The sequence below is a fragment of the Thalassophryne amazonica genome, chromosome 4 (genome assembly GCF_902500255.1).
Source record: "Thalassophryne amazonica chromosome 4, fThaAma1.1, whole genome shotgun sequence".
In the NCBI taxonomy this organism is placed as follows: domain Eukaryota; kingdom Metazoa; phylum Chordata; class Actinopteri; order Batrachoidiformes; family Batrachoididae; genus Thalassophryne; species Thalassophryne amazonica.
This window is the reverse complement of record NC_047106.1, coordinates 25,661,960-25,679,637: the sequence shown is the minus strand read 5'-3', so window position 1 is coordinate 25,679,637 and position 17,678 is coordinate 25,661,960. Positions and strand designations below refer to the sequence as shown.

The window sequence follows — 17,678 nt, the reverse complement described above, 5'->3', positions numbered from 1 at the left end:
AAAAAGAGGAAACAGTTTGACAATAAATGGCTTCACCTAACCACTAACCATGAGTGGAAAAAAAAAAGTTGTGTTGTCATTCATATTCTCTTAAAAATGGCCAAAAAAGCAAAAACTATGCGAGGGTATGTAAACGTTTGAGCACAACTGTACATCTTCAACCGCATATCTGGGATAAGGTCGGGGGAGAAGATGCTGATGAAATTTAATGAGCAGATTGATAACATCCTTGAAAATGAAAGATTTTATTTTGAATTTGATCCAGGACATATTTTGGATTCAGAAGTTTTATGCACGCTCTGAGCACCTTCTAGCTCCAAATTGAATTTGACATTATTGAACAATTTTTGACTGTTATTAATTTTATCAATACTTTACAGACAAGACTAAAATGTTTTGCAATCAGCTTTCTGCAGTTGCACGTTTTAGCTGATGTATTTCATAAGACTTTAGAGAAAGAAATGACAGTGGAATATGGGTGACAAATATCTTCTAAATGGCACTGCACATGCCGCTTGTGAGTATCTCCAATATTTGTATATATATGTATCTCACAGAACTCATTTCAGGTGCATTAAACCAGCAACAAGAGCTGCAAGTTTGAAACTGAGGTTCTGAACACAGTTTCGCAGCAGCAACACACACACACACACACACACACACACACACACACACACACACACACACACACACACACACACACACACACACACAGTCTTTAGGAAGAAACCAAATAAATAGATTTAAAAACTAAACTTTCTCTACACAGCTTTTAACATTTCTTATACAGTCAATAGGAAAAAAACGTGTAAGTTGACATTTTTCAACAAGACAATTTTAGTACAACTGCCAAAAAAAACAAACAATAAAAAATAAAATATAATTGTAGTTTCTTGACCTATGAGTTTTCTCTCTGCAAATAATCAGAACAAATATTTGATGCTACCTTTTACGTATCTACACCCACTGTGTGTATAAACAACAACAAGTCACAATATTTACAATAAGTGCGTGAACATTTTAGTGTTCCCACAGGTGAGGTCACAGAGGCTCCGCCCTCTCAGTGAAATGTATGGAAGTGCTTATTTGGTGATTGGCGAGTCTTTGTTCGTAGTGGCCTTGTTGTTCGTCACAGATTCAAAAGTGCTTCTCAGCTGGCTGGTCATGAAATGCTCTCCGTTACTTGTCATGAGGAGCTCCTTTGCCACGGCGTAACCAGTCCCTCCACTGTGACTGCGGTTTGTCCGAACTGGCGTCCGAACTCCACATGTGAGGAGTGGAGAAGGTCTGGATCCTCCAGGTGGAGGCTGACTTGTTGGGCCGTCGGAAGAAGGAGATGCCATTGGATGCGGGCATCTTCTGAAGTTGCTCTGACTGCTGCTGGGACCGGAGCTGCTGGTTGATGATGATCTGGATGTCATCCTACGGTAAAACACACAAAATGAGCCGCATGATCTGAGCCTTGGCTAAATGAATCTACTCGTGCTGCAAGACGCGAGTGCAGGAGAGCTGAGCGAAAATGGAAAAAGGATAAGCTGCAAAGTTCCTTTCAAATGTTCAAGGAATGTTGGTCCAGCTATCAGAAATGTGTAAAATCTGCTAAGGCTCTGTATTTTGCTGATATGGTTACAGCTAATAGACACAACCCTTGTGTTCTTTTTAACATGGTGAATATGGCTCTTAATGTTCCCCAGCCTGAGAGCATTGAAGCCTCACCTGTGGTGTGTGAAAACTTCTTAAATTTTTTTTCATCAACAAGGTTGTGTCAACTAGGGCCCTTATCAGCCCTCAATCTGTTGATGTGTTTGATTCTGTCACTTGTAAAGCCATGCTGTATCAGTTTGAACCTGTGACACTCTCCTGTTTAGAAAAAGTGGTGTGTCAGATGAAGCCTGCTGGCTCACCCAATGATCCTATTCCTTCGTGTCTGTTCAAAGAAGTGTTTCCCACAACGGCTTCCTCTGTCCTACACTGTGTTAATGGAAGCTTCAAAAATGGGGTACTGCCTGTTTGCCTGAAGCATGCGGTTGTTCAACCGTTAATAAAGAAGGTTGGTCTTGATGCTAGTGATCTATCCAACTTTCGCCCTATTTCTAAATGACCATTTTTGTCAAAAGTGTTGGAGAAAATTGTTTTTAATCAGTTGAAAGCTTTTTTAGATGAGCATGAGAGCCCTGAGGTCTTTCAATCAGGTTTTAAGAATTTTCATAGTACCGAGTCAGCTTTGATGAGGGTTTTTAATGACATGTTGGTGTCCACTGATTCTGGTCACACTGTTGTTTTGGTGTTGTTGGATCTGACCGCTGTGTTCGACACAGTGGATCATGAGATCCTCCTGGATAGCCTTAACAACGTGGTCGGCATTCAGGGCTATGTTCTAGAATGGTTCAAATCCTACAACCCCTGGCAATAATTATGGAATCACCGGCCTCGGAGGATGTTCATTCAGTTGTTTAATTTTGTAGTAAAAAAAAGCAGATCACAGACATGACACAAAACTAAAGTAATTTCAAATGGCAACTTTCTGGCTTTAAGAAACACTATAAGAAATCAGGAAAAATAATTGTGGCAGTCAGTAACGGTTACTTTTTTAGACCAAGCAGAGGGGAAAAAAAAAAAATGGACTCACTCAATTCTGAGGAATAAATTAATGGAATCATCCTGTAAATTTTGATCCCCAAAACTAACACCTGCATCAAATCAGATCTGCTCGTTAGTCTGCATCTAAAAAGGAGTGATCACACCTTGGAGAGGTGTTGCACCAAGTGGACTGACATGAATCATGGCTCCAACACGAGAGATGTCAATTGAAACAAAGGAGAGGATTATCAAACTCTTAAAAGAGGGTAAATCATCATGCAATGGTGCAAAAGATGTTGGTTGTTCACAGTCAGCTGTGTCTAAACTCTGGACCAAATACAAACATGGGAAGGTTGTTAAAGGCAAACATACTGGTAGACCAAGGAAGACATCAAAGCGTCAAGACAGAAAACTTAAAGCAATATGTCTCAAAAATCGAAAATGCACAACAAAACAAATGAGGACCGAATGGGAGGAAACTGGAGTCAACGTCTGTGACCGAACTGTAAGAAACCACCTAAAGGAAATGGGATTTACATACAGAAAAGCTAAATGAAAGCCATCATTAACACCTAAACAGAAAAAACAAGGTTACAATGGGCTAAGGAAAAGCAATCGTGGACTGTGGACGACTGGATGAAAGTCATATTCAGTGATGAATCTCGAGTCTGCATTGGGCAAGGTGACGATGACTGCCTGAAGAGAACATGTAAATTTCCACAGTCATTGATGATATGGGACTGCATGTCAGGTAAAGGCACTGGGGAGATGGCTGTCATTACATCATCAATAAATGTACAAGTTTACGTTGATATTTTGGACACTTTTCTTATCCCATCAATTGAAAGGATGTTTGGGGATGATGAAATCATTTTTCAAGATGATGATGCATCTTGCCATAGAGCAAAAACTGTGAAAACATTCCTTGCAAAAAAGACACATAGGGTCAATGTCATGGCCTGCAAATAGTCCGGATCTTAATCCAATTGAAAATCTTTGGAAGTTGAAGAAAATGGTCCATGACAAGGCTCCAACCTGCAAAGCTGATCTGGCAACAGCAATCAGAGAAAGTTGTAGCCAGATTGATGAAGAGTACTGTTTGTCACTCATTAAGTCCATGCCTGAGAGACTGCAAGCTGTTATAAAAGCCAGAGGTGGTGCAACAAAATACTAGTGATGTGTTGGAGCGTTCTTTTGTTTTTCATGATTTCATAATTTTTTCCTCAGAATTGAATGATTCCATATTTTTTTCCCTCTGCTTGGTCTAAAAAAGTAACCGTTGACTGCCACAATTTTTTTCTTCCTGATTTCTTATAGTGTTTCTTAAAGCCAGAAAGTTGCCATTTGAAATGACTTTACTTTTGTGTCATGTCTGTGATCTGCTTTTTTTCTACAAAATTAAACAACTGAATGAACATCCTCCGAGGCCGGTAATTCCATAATTTTTGCCAGGGGTTGTACTTAACGGATAGGAGTTTTTGTGTAAGACTTGGAGATTTTGTTTCCTCCACAACTCCTCTATCATGTTGTGTCCCACAAGGATCCATTCTTGGGCCACTTCTTTTTTCATTGTATTTGCTTCCGCTGGGATCAGTTTTTCATAGATTTGGGGTGTCATTTCACCTTTATGCTGATGACAGTCAAATCTATGTGCCTCCATATGTGTAGAAAGTTCTCCAGATTCTCTGAATCTTCTGATTATATTATGGAGTGTAGATGATGGAATCCCCAAATTCCTTGCAACTGAACGTTGAAAAATATTGTTCTTAAACTGTTGGACTATTTTTTTCATGCAGTTGTTCACAAAGTGGTGATCCTCGCCCCATCTTTGCTTGTGAACAGCTGAGACTTTTGGGGATGCTCCTTTTATACCCAGTCATGAGTGTCCTCAGTTCCCAAATGCTTATTGAGTGTTGTTAGAAGGAAAGGTGATGTAACACAGTGGTAAATATACCACTGTCCCAGCTTTTTTGAAATGTGTTGCAGGCATCCATTTCAAAATGAAAAATCTAAAATCTTCATCCATTCTCACACCAAGGTTGCAAACAGTAGATTTAATGCATTGTGTCAATGGTCCAAGGTTTATTGAACCACAACTACCTGCTTTACTTGGCCCGACCAGAAGAACTTCAGTTTTCTTTTCATTAAAGAGTAGGAAGTTTGCAGACATCCAGTCTTTAATGTTCTCGATGCACTCTAGAAGTTGATTGGCACCAAAAGCATTCTCGCACTTTAGGGGCACATAGATTTGACTGTAAGTAAGTCCCTTCGGCTGCTCCCTTGTTTGCACTCGGGGTCACCACAGCAAATCCAAGGTGGATCTGCATGTTGAATTGGCACAGGTTTTACGCCGGATGCCCTTCCTGATGCAACTCCACGTTACATGGAGAAATGTGGCAATTCATTGGAATTGGGATTGTAGGTGAGAGTTCAGTTTTCACCCCTTCTGTGTTTTTTCTCAGTGGAGCTGGTAAGCTTTTTTTTTTTTACTTTGAGAGAGTCGGTGAATTTGGAGCTGGAATGTGTGTGTGAGCGTGCTGCACAGCTCGCTGCTCCTCTCAGCTGTTTTACTGCCACTGTGAACATGAATGTTTCCATGATGTTTTTTCCCTGGCGGAAGATTTTTTTTTTTTTTTTTTTTTACATTTTATTGATAACAACTCTTAGAATTAATCATGCACAAAGCTGAGCCTCGAGCTCAGATTGTTATTGACAGGCTGCGTTTACGACTAATCTCTGCAGGTGCACTAAACCTTCTCGGAGCTGCAGCTTTTATCATGACTGCATCAAAATGAACAGTTATCACTTAAAAAGGAGTCATCATAACACAACATCACACTTATGCAACTTTGGAATTAATCTGTGCCTCAGTTCTTAACATTAGCAGTGACATTCCATTCAAGCGCATGCTGGGACGCTTCTAACCGTCATGTCACCTGTTGGAAACACACGAGTACTATGTTTTCAGAAGTCTCCGTAGCTGTTTGTTGTGAATGCCGTATACTTTGAAACCAGTCACAGAAGTGCACAAACTAATCCCGGTGCATCACCAGATGGTCACTATCAGCCTAAATCTAAATTGTTGTGATTATGGTGCAACATGCCCTTTAATCCCCTAGTTGCTCCTGGTGTGCAGTGAACACCTTGCATGGCAGCACCCTGACATCGGTATGCGAGTGTGTGTATGGGTGGATGTGGGGCTTACTGTTAAACGCTTTGAGCTTCTGATATATATCAGAAACATAGTAAATGCAGTCCATTTACCATGAAATTTGGCACGATACAAATCGTGTCAAATTTCAACAATGTTTCAGCGTTCAAGAAGCAAGAAAGCGTGTATCTGCTTTTAGTTCAAACTGAGTTCTAAAAAATAAATAAAGATTTGGAACATCCCTGTTGCTATTTGTCCAAAACCACTCCAAAAAATACAGAGATAAACCTCCTGCTACTGAAACCACTAACCTGACACACCCATCTCCTGTTCTGCCAGATTCTATCTCAAGCCGTACACTCTCTGCCTTAAAATGCATTTTTCATCTACATTTCTGAGCTAAATGTTTTGATGAATGCAGCCTTTCAGAAACGTTGACTCTCAGACAACAACAAAAAGTGGCTTCAGAAGAGAAAGAATGCATTGTGAAATACATTCTTTCTGCAGAATACAACAGGACCCCACCTGCCAGGCCTCCAGTTCCTGTGACAGCTCCAGTTTACGTTGGACGGCTTCCAATAACTGGTTATTCAGCGACATGACATCATTTTTACTTCTAATCAACTCAGCTTCCATCAGGTTTTTCCTACAAACACATCACAAGAGTGAGACGTACGACAAAGATATCAGAAGAAATACAGCCATTACAACATTTAGCACAGGTACAAGAGTGGAATTCTTCATGTGTTGTCTGCCTGTGCAAAGTGTTAATACATACAGGTTTTGACCTGTGACCTACTTTTGTAAACTAGGTCACAGAGGTCACAGAGCACTCACCTGCAAACATGTCAAAGATTTAGTCCAAAGAGCATGTGTATCTGATATGAAAGTGGAGGGACACATGGACAGATGTAATGTAATGTTTAAGGTCAAGATTCTGGATGGCGGGGGACAATCAAGAGCCACTCACTTGGCAATGGCTTCATCTCGATCTCTGATGGCCTGCAGGACAACGTCAGCTTCCTCCTGTAGACTCTGCAGCTTCTGCCTCAGCACAGAGTTCTCCTGCTGAAGGAGAACATTCTGCAGGAGGAACACAAGCACATCGCATTCATGCTAAAGCCTACATTTACTCATCAAAATTAAATCCACTCTCTTCATTTCCCCCAGAAACTTTCACTCAAATCCACCCTCTACTTTCTGAGTTACTGTGCACACAGATACTCACTCAGGCGGGAGTGAATCTGGTTACCAGTGGATCAGATTACTGTTACAGTGCTAAAGTCACTATATTTGCAGCTAAATCCATTAAGAATGGGCCTTTAGGAGCACACCGCCCTCACTGATGGATGTGTTTGTTCATCACTTGGTTACCTGATCCCTCAGCTCCTGTGTGTCACTCTGATTCTCACACTGATCGCCCGTCGTGTCAACAAAAGATCGACTCAGCTCCTGTGAAGCAGACAAACAGATCAGGTGTCAGCCATGTGTTTCATTGAAATTTACACAACAAGGACTTTCTGTCGGGATGACCAATTTGTATTGTTCTCCAGGAGAAAGCCGGGGGGGGGGGGGGTGGGGGGGGGCTGAGCTAGAATAATGTATGTCACCATTTAATTCCAAGTTAGAGTTTCACTGATTTGTAAAAGATAAACAAACAAACAGTGACACAGACTCGATGCAAACTAAACGATTTGACATGACGCCAATTGGTTTGTTGTCAGGAAGAAGATGGTCCAACTGCAAAATAAATTAACTAGAAGGGAACATATTATATTATAGTGCATACAGTCATATAAGACAGTCACATAATGTCTTCATAATTACCATAATGTGCTGAATATAACAACCCTGATTATAAGACAACCCCCATTTTTCAAGACATTTTGCATCAAGACATATTTTGGTAGACATATTTATAGAGATATTATAAACATATTTTGGTAAATGGGGCAAACTGGCCTACTTTGGCTCATCACATCATCATGTCGTATCTCTGGACAAATGTCCAAAAGCTCCTCAAAGATTTCCGATAAATAGACGAGCTAAGTGACTATGGAGATATTAAAAAAGTTCTGAAACAATCTTGAACTGTTTTCATGGCCAGCAGGAACACAAAGCGGTGCAGTTTTGTATTGTGTATGCACCAGCACTCCTTGTTATGGAATCGGATCCAACAGAAGAAAAATGGGAAGTAAAAAGCACATGACATGGTGTGATTCTGCTGCTCTATTAACATAAAACTCTCTTGAGGCACTTTGATCAGCAAAAATAGAATTATGTGCATCCATCCATTTTCTTCCGCTTTATCCGGAGTTGGGTTGTGGGGGCAGTAGCTCAAACAAAGCTGCCCAGACCTCCCGATCCACACACACCTCCCCCAACTCCTCCGGGGCAACCCCGAGGCGTTCCCAAGCCAGCCGAGAGACGTAGTCCCTCCAGCATGTCCTGGGTCTTCCCCGAGGTCTCCTCCCAAAGGACGTGCCCGGAACGCCTCTCCAGCGAGGCGTCCAGGAAGCATCACCTATGTGCATCCACTGTGGGGAGACGGTAGGAGCTGCTTTGTCCCAGATTTCAATTTATTTTATTTATACAGCACCAAATCACAGCAAAAGCCCTTCAAGCAAGTAAGGTCTAACCTTACCAAAGCCCCCTGAGCAAGCACACAGGCAACAGTGGTAAGGAAAAACTCCCTGTAATAATGTTGAGGAAGAAACCTCAAGCAGACCAGACTCAGAGGGGTGACCCACTGCTTAGGCCATTCTAACAGTTGCAAGGTTTTTAAAAAGTTTTACCAAGCTGAAGAAACAAAGAAACAGAAAAGCCAGAATAGCATGTTCTAGATGTTCTACATATGCCTGACGACATAATGGTGCCAGTGCTAATTCCCAGATGCCTTAGCATGAATCCACTCCAGCTGGATGAGAGGCCAGTGTGACACAGGTTACTTCCTCAGCTAAGCTTTTACAGCTGTCTGAACTGAGACAACGCTAATCAAATGTCTTGTCGAAGGACACAGACAGGTAGTGTAATAGTGAATCAAACCCGTGTCTACATATTGGTAGTACAACTTCTCATCCCAAGGAAGTACCTATGCTAAGCTACTTTGTGTGCATATCAAAACAGCCATAAAGATAGTTCTGAGGGGCATACTCATTCCACAAGTATTCACCGCCACCTACTGTTGTGGATGTATGTGACATATAAAAGTTCTAGATGATCCAGTGTCTTTCTGGTGTATTTTCAAGGGGTGGGGGATACTGTCATATATTCAGGCAAATATCCTTATTCATTGCTTTACTTACTGATTTACTCCATAATCCATAATCTAAGGCCAAAATATGGAAACCATTGATACTGGGATATGGTTGCAGATTTGGAAAAATTGAGGGGGGGAGGTAGAATATTTATTGCAACAAAATTGACAAAACTAAATTTCTTGGTCCATCCTGGAAAAGAGACCAAATCATAGCCACATAAAGGTGTGGAGCCAACATTCAATGCAAAAGTCTACACTCCAGTGAGTGCCACTGTGGGTTTTTTAGAATTAGATATTTTCCAGTGGTGCAATGAGAAGCACAGATTTCTATTAATGTACGCTCTCCCCTCGACCTCCTTTAGTAAAAGGAGACATTATGTACAACCACCTGCAGGATATGACAATACAAAACACCACATGCTCATCCACACAAAGACATAATCCATAAATATTCCTTTGGAAATGTGTTACATTTAAACACTATGGTGTCATTTTACAGTATCTTTTTGATTTTGCGATCTAGAAATGTGTCAAATTTTTGTGTTCACTTCCTACCCTGTTTTCTTACTCACCTGGGGACTGGATGCCTGTGCCAGGGTTTGAGCCATGCCTTTCAGCTGACGCAGTTTAGCCTGCAGCCCCTCCTGCTGCTCCGTGACCTCTGACCCCTCGATACCGTTCCGTTCAGCGGTCAGCGTGAGAAGCAGCTGAAGGATAGACTCGATGTCCTGCGTTATCTGAGCGGAAGAAGAGAGGTGGCAGGTGGTTTAATATTAGTTATTAGCTTTAAAGCTGCTGGAAACATATGAGTTTTATTAATTAATGGTAAAGTTACTTTAACAACACCATAATTATTGCTTGGAGGATAAAACTGTGTATTTAATCTATATTAAGGCCGTTGATGTTTCCTCTAACACTGAGCTGGCCTTGAGAATGAAACTGGTTTAAAGAGAAGATAAATGTTTACACTGCCCCCCCATCCCCCAGTCATATCACCAGCTATGACATCATGTATTTACAGTGTGGGTGGTACAGCCGTGACCTCATCGCCTCCACCAGCCCAAAACATTACATTATGATTCTGGTCCAACAAGAAGTCATGTTTACAAATACAGCTTGTTAAAATATAAAAACTCAACCTCTTTGGATTTGTCTTAATTTCTAGTCAAAATATATAATTACACTCACTACAGGATGATATCATCAAACCAGCTACATTTCAGTAAAATTTCATTTTTTAGATGATGGATTGGTCCAGGAAAGCATAAGGAGAAAGAGGGTGGCGAAAAAGTTTTGGGATAGTCGGAGAGATGAAGAAAGTAGACAGGAGTACAAGGAGATGCCGCATAAGGCGAAAAGAGAACTGGCAAAAGCAAAGGAAAAGGCATATCACGAGCTGTACAAGACGTTGAATAGTAAGGAAGGAGAAAAAGACTTGTACCGATTGGCCAGACAAAGGGACAGAGCTGGAAAGGATGTGCAGCAGGTTAGGGTGGTAAAAGATGCACATGGTAATGTGCTGACAAGTGAGGAGTGTGTGCTGAGAAGGTGGAGGGAATATTTTGAAGAGCTGATGAATAAAGAAAATGAGAGAGAGAAAAAGCTGGATGATGTGGTGAGAGTAAATCAGGAAGTACAAGAGATTAGTAAGGAAGAAGTGAGGGCTGCTATAAAGAGGATGAAGAGTGGAAAGGCAGTTGGTCCAGATGACATTACAGTGGAGGCATGGAAATGTCTAGGAGAGATGGCAGTAGAGTTTGTAACCAGGTTGTTTAATAAAATCTTGGAATGTGAGAGGATGCCTGAGGAGTGGAGACGAAGTGTGCTGGTTCCTATTTTCAAGAACAAGGGTGATGTGCAGAGCTGCAGTAACTACAGAGGCATAAAGTTGATCAGCCACAGCATGAAGTTAGCAGATGACATTGTGATCTGTAGTGAGAGCAAGTTGAGTCTAGTCTGGAGAGGTGGAGATATGCTTTGGAGAGAAGGGGAATGAAAAGTAGAAGCAAGACTGAGTACATGTGTGTGAATGTGAGGGAGCCCAGTGGAAAAGTGCAGTTACAAGGAGTAGAAGTGGTGAAAGTAGATGAGTTTAAATATTTGGGGTCAACTGTTCAAAGTAATGGAGAGTGTGGTAGAGAGGTGAAGAAGAGAGTGCAGGCAGGGTGGAGTGGGTGGAGAAAGGCGGCAGGAGTGATTTGTGACCGAAGAATATCAGCAAGAGTGAAGGGGAAAGTTTACAAGACAGTAGTGAGACCAGCTATGTTGTACGGTTTAGAGACGGTGGCACTAACAAAAAGACAGGAGGCAGAGCTGGAGGTGGCAGAGCTGAAGATGTTGAGATTCTCTTTGAAGAATGGACAAGATTAGGAAGGAACATATCAGAGGGACAGCTCAGATGGGACGGTTTGGAGACAAAGTCAGAGAGGCGAGATTGACATGGTTTGGACATGTGCAGAGGAGGGACCCAGGGTATATAGGGAGAAGGAAGCTGAAGATGGAGCCACCAGGCAGGAGGAGAAGAGGGAGGCCAAAGAGGAGGTTCATGGATGTGCTGAGGGAGGACATGCAGGTGGTTGGTGTGACAGAGGAAGATACAGTGGACAGGGTGAGATGGAAACGACTGATCTGCTGTGGCGACCCCTAACGGGAACAGCCGAAACACAAAGAAGAAGATGATGATGGATTTTAAATATCTCGAGTTTTCACTTGTTCTTTTGGTTGGTTCTTTTTTTTTTTTTTTTTTTTGGTGACACTTTCAGTGTTTTATACTTTAATGTAATTAGCATTTCTAAACATTTTGGGGCTATTTTAATACTTCATTGCAAAACTAAAAATTAAAGAAGCTTTAATTGATTTATTTTTATTTAATGACATCCCAAGGCTCCGCTACAGCACTTTCATGGTCCATTAGGGGTCTGCGGCCCACACTTTGGCAATCACTGTTTTCAACTACCTCCTGTTGTCATATCTAAAAGAATCTAGAGCAAATTAACAAGCACAGAAATGGGTAATTTCTCAGATAAGTGAAAATAGGGATGACTGGTACTCATCACAAATGTGATTAGACTTTTTTTTTTAAACACCTACTGCTCTCGTCACCTGCATCATTCAGAATAACCACTTTAATATATAAAACGCTGTAATTTAGCAGGACATGAATATCTCTCACATCCATAGCATAATAAATCAGAGAAAACAAAAAGATTTTGAAAAAAATCTGATTGCGTCAGGAAATTTGAGCATCATCAAAGTAAAGGTGCACTGACACGAGCGTGCCTGTGACTCACGCAATAGCACAAACGTTGTCGTGATGATCCCACCCACTGTGTTCACAGCTGGACACCGTTCTTTGTTCTACCAGCTGCCACTCGCTCTGCGCTGGACACTGCGTATATAAAATAATTATTTTGTGGTGGATTAATCTTTTTTTTATGCAAATTGGCCGTTGAAAACGGCTCTAATCACTTCCTGAATCATAGAAGAGGCTGCAGCTGGAGCCGTTCATGCGCACACAAGCCCACTCGCCTAACACGCTGCAGAAAGTATTTTGAGCTGTCTAAAAAGGTAATTATTTTTCATGTTTACATCGTCATGGCTTGATAAAACAGTTGTGTGTTCTTTCCTTCTTGTCTGCAGCTGTTAAAGTATGTTTATAACAGATTTAACTTCTTGTTATAATCCTTCAGACGAGCTGCGCTCTGATGCGAACCGCTGACGTCACCACTTGATCTGTTCACTTCTTTACTCCACTTGACAAGCTGCAGATCGTATCACACAGTACGACATTTGTGAGTGAAAGTTTTTTGAACATTTCAAAATTCTCTGTGCGCAATAGCACACACCGGCGACTCTCTGGCGTCCTGTCTGCACCCGTTAAAGACGAGTTTACTCTCCAGCACAACACAGTTCGTGCTATTACGTGAGTCACAGGCAGTGGTGGGCACACTTCCAATAATCCGATAACAGATAATTATCGAAGATAATGTTTTCAGTATCGGATTATCTTTTTAGATAACTTTAAAAACCATTATCGGACCAATTATCTTCCGATTAATTTTTGTCCGATAACTTTTAAACCGATAAACAAAATAAAGCTGAACAGCGACAAGCATTTTTAAAATTAGTTCAGCACTCACCTGTTAAAAGTTTTGTAACAGACGCATAGTTATAACCTTTGCAAACAGAAGAGAACTGCTTGTATAAAAAGCATCTCAATCCTCTGCAAACAAAGGAAAAACAGCCCCAAAAGGAAAAAGAAAAAAAAAAACATTTCCTTTAACACCATACCAATATGCGGGCAATATGACCCAAGTCATCCAGAGGCATACATTTTTAACTTATGGTTCAAATTTTAACCAAACTAATTTTGGACAAGTTATTTAAAATTACTGTCATGTCTGAAGTTTCATAAAGTAAAAATATCAGATATATGTTTTAGTTTTAAAGTAATGTGCTAATTTAAAGTTTTGTGAGCACATGCTCTGCCCCGCAGTGCATTTTGGGTAGGATGATGTAATCTCAGTACGTCACAACAGGACAAATGCATTTCAGACACTCTGTTCAGGCTCCACGGACAACAGCATTAAACTCTAGTGCCTAAAACTCTCTTGAATATACTATTCTCTGCGTTTAAAGATGATTTTTTTTTAATTGCGTTTGTTAAATTCCACGCATTTTAAATGTGAGCAGACAGGGATTATCTAGAATTTGTTTTGAAAGCCTCTACTGCCATCTAGCATCTACTGGCCAGTAGTGTTCATGGCAGTGTCCGGGGACCAGTAGATGGCAGTGTTCTATTTATTTTGACCCCGGTTATGTCAGATGATTGTCAAATTAACTTTTTTGCTTTGCAAATGGCTTTTTTTTGTTTTACAAATGAAGTTTAAAAAACAAAACAACTGCAAAATAAAATAATAATAACAATAATAATAATAACAACATTATTACAAGACAGCTCTGCAGTGTTTGCACAGGCACAGTGCGAACGGTTGGATGCTGCTTGTAGCTTTCAACAGCAGGATAACCTCACGACGGCCGACCACAATACACCAAACAGGTTTGATTCTCATTCGACCATACGATCAGCGATCAGGAGGTGGTCGTCAGATGTTGACCGCAGCTTGATACTCCATGAACACTACACGATGCAGGACGCACGATTAACCTGAAACTTGGTCCAAAAAATTGCTGCATGAAAAATCATCTCGTACACTGTAAAGCACGTTTTACAACATCAAATGAATGTTGTAACGAGAGAATGTGGAGAGAACGTGTGCAAACATGCGCACATTCTCTCCACATGCAAAAACTTTTGCGATGATACTTCTAGGGCTCCGTAAAAATGCCTGTTTTTACAAATAAAAAAATGGAATATTTTACAAAAGCACATTTAAACACCAACACATGACAGACGTCACATTACCGTGTTGGTTTACATAATGAATGACTGAACCAATCAGTGTTTAGCAGAGGCACATTTACCCAGAATCCTTTGCGATCTGTCTGTTACAAAATGTCAGAATTAGTGCATTATTCAACATTAAAAGATATATGTTATATTTTAACTTTGTACAAATGACAGAATTGACATTAATGGAGTTATTCTATCGGTATTAATGTTATTTATAAGTCAACACCATAACTCAATATGACTTTATTTTTCAAGACCTTCGCATGACCGGAGCTTTGTCGTTGATAGAGAGTTGGCTTTACGGCTGTTCTCAGAGTGCCTCTGTGTTGGGAGGGCTGTAATAAACAAGAGCTTCCAGCAGGGTCCGAATGTTGAAAGAAAAAAGTGTGGTCTTATTGTTTGGGTCTCGTGGTGCCTCTGTGCTCGGAGTGCTGTAGTAAACAAGAGCTTCCAGCAGGGGCGGACTGTTGAAAGAAAAAAGTGTGGTTTCATTGTTTGGGTCTGTTGTTATTTTTAATATTATTATTATAAGCTATTAAATTTGTTTTACTAGTAGTTGTAAATGTGCCAGAGATAATATTGGAATTTATCTGTTATCGGTTATCTGTAACGTCCGATACATTTTTGGGTGGTTTATTGTTTTATCTTTATCGAAGATAACTTTTCAGTTATCTGATTCTGTTATCGAAGTTAATTTTTTGGTTATCTGTGCCCACCACTGGTCACACAGGCATGCTCGTGTCACAGGGCCTTAACTGTTAGAAGGAAAAAATAGCAGCCAAACTCAACACAAAAACAGATGTATTTTCAGATTTGTGGGCTCCTGCCATCATTTACTTTGGTTGGTCCGAGTAATGCCCGATTTCTTTTGTGCCTTATTCATTCTGCTTTCTTTTTTTTTTTTTTTTTTATTCTTCCTTCTTCTTATGTTACTTTGATAACTGGGATGTTTGTCATAACATACACGACGACTTACTCTTCGCTGAGATGCTATTTTGTTCATTTGTCGCTGTACTGTATAATTTATGTGCTGTATGCCTGTAAAATGTGCCAAAACCCAAATAAAGAAAGCCTACAAAAAAATAAAAATCAGAGTAGTTCTAATTTTATTTTAAGGTAAGACCAAATGCAGGTGTGCTGAAAGCTTTGAAACAAAGAAAACCACTTGCTGCTTCTGTGACAAACAGGAAATGATCGTAAATGAGTCATTCTGCAGTCTCGCATCAGATTTTCCTGCTGGAACGATGACAGAAAATCAGCAGCTTCACTCGCACACACAAAGATCTTGTCTTATGGAACATTGCACTTTATCACAAGCTCTTTTGTGGTGTCTCAACTTTCCAAAAGTGTGACTATTTAGCACCTTTTTGTTGCAGGCGTATCAAACTGCAAACCAGTATCACACAGAATGAGCACAAAATGTTCTCGTGTCCTCTGCAGGTTTGTAACATTTTATACTGGTGTTTTCCAACAATTTGTTGCGTCTCGTTTTTATTCCTTCAGCTTCTCACAGTGCAATTAATCTCTACACACACACACACACACACACACACACACACACACACACACATTTCCAGTCATCACATATTTTCTCCATAAAGCAGACAATCGCAGGTGTCTCCATAACGGCCAGTGCGGCTCATCGTACATAGGAAAAATTCCAGCATGCTGCTGGTTGGCTGACTGATTTCTCTACTTTTAAAATAAAACATTTCCTGCTTTTTAAGCAATTACTTCCTTTCATTTTACACACTTTACCTTCCATCACTTGCTGGAACACGAGGAAAGTTTGTAACTTGTTTTGATGCTCTGTCAACTACGGGTGCAACAAGGAAACCGGTTCATTACTGGAACTATATTTGTTTTACTTCATGTAATCACAAAATAAGATAACTTAAAGACAACAAATTACACAGTTAGCTGCTTACCTTAGCCTCTGACTTGTTCTATAGGACAGAGCCTCTCAATGGCAGTCAAAGGCATTTTTCCCCATATAAGGTATTGGCCCAAATATAAGACACCATTTTTTTCTTGGAAATACATCTGAAAAATATGGGGTTATCTTATAATTACGGACTAGACTTCTACAACCTCTGGCAATAATTATGGAATCACCGGGCTCGGAGGATGTTCATTCAGTTTAATTTTGTAGAAAAAAAGCAGATCACAGACATGACACAAAACTAAGTCATTTCAAATGGCAACTTTCTGGCTTTAAGAAACACTATAAGAAATCAGGAAGAAAAAAAAAAATTGTGGCAGTCAGTAACGGTTACTTTTTTAGACCAAGCAGAGGGAAAAAAATATGGTCTCACTCAATTCTGAGGAAAAAATTATGGAATCACCCTGTAAATTTTCATCCCCAAAACTAACACCTGCATCAAATCAGATCTGCTCGTTAGTCTGCATCTAAAAAGGAGTGATCACACCTTGGAGAGCTGTTGCACCAAGTGGACTGACATGAATCATGGCTCCAACATGAGAGATGTCAATTGAAACAAAGGAGAGGATTATCAAACTCTTAAAAGAGGGTAAATCATCACGCAATGTTGCAAAAGATGTTGGTTGTTCACAGTCAGCTGTGTCTGAAACTCTGGACCAAATACAAACAACATGGGAAGTTGTTAAAGGCAAACATACTGGTAGACCAAGGAAGACATCAAAGCGTCAAGACAGAAAACTTAAAGCAATATGTTTTCAAAAATCGAAAATGCACAACTAAACAAATGGAGGAATGAATGGGAGGAAACTGGAGTCAACATCTGTGACTGAACTGTAAGAAACCGCCTAAAGGAAATGGGATTTACATACAGAAAAGCTAAACAAAAGCCATCATTAACACCTAAACAGAAAAAAACAAGGTTACAATGGGCTAAGGAAATGCAATCGTGGACTGTGGATGACTGGATGAAAGTCATATTCAGCGATGAATCTCGAATCCGCATTGGGCAAGGTGATGATGCTGGAACTTTTGTTTGGTGCCGTTCCAATGAGATTTATAAAGATGACTGCCTGAAGAGAACATGTAAATTTCCACAGTCATTGATGATATGGGGCTGCATGTCAGGTAAAGGCACTGGGGATATGGCTGTCATTACATCATTAATAAATGCAGAAGTTTACGTTGATATTTTGGACACTTTTCTTATCCCATCAATTGAAAGGATGTTTGGGGATGATGAAATCATTTTTCAAGATGATAATGCATCTTGTCATAGAGCAAAAACTGTGAAAACATTCCTTGCAAAAAGACACATAGGGTCAATGTCATGGCC

At 40.3% G+C, this 17,678-nt stretch overlaps 1 protein-coding gene across 1 annotated transcript in view; it reads right to left on the bottom strand.

Annotated features, from left to right (window-relative positions):
- Positions 1-226: 226 nt before the first annotated feature.
- Positions 227-17,678, bottom strand: part of si:ch211-235m3.5 (BICD family-like cargo adapter 1) — a 64,778-nt gene continuing 47,326 nt past the window's right edge. The window contains exons 6-10 of the mRNA XM_034169282.1: positions 9,563-9,727; positions 7,106-7,183; positions 6,702-6,814; positions 6,257-6,377; positions 227-1,422 (exon numbers count right to left, since the gene is read on the bottom strand). Coding sequence (XP_034025173.1) covers positions 1,180-1,422; positions 6,257-6,377; positions 6,702-6,814; positions 7,106-7,183; positions 9,563-9,727 — 720 coding nt within the window. The 3' untranslated portion in view covers positions 227-1,179. The remainder of the gene's footprint in view (positions 1,423-6,256; positions 6,378-6,701; positions 6,815-7,105; positions 7,184-9,562; positions 9,728-17,678) is intronic.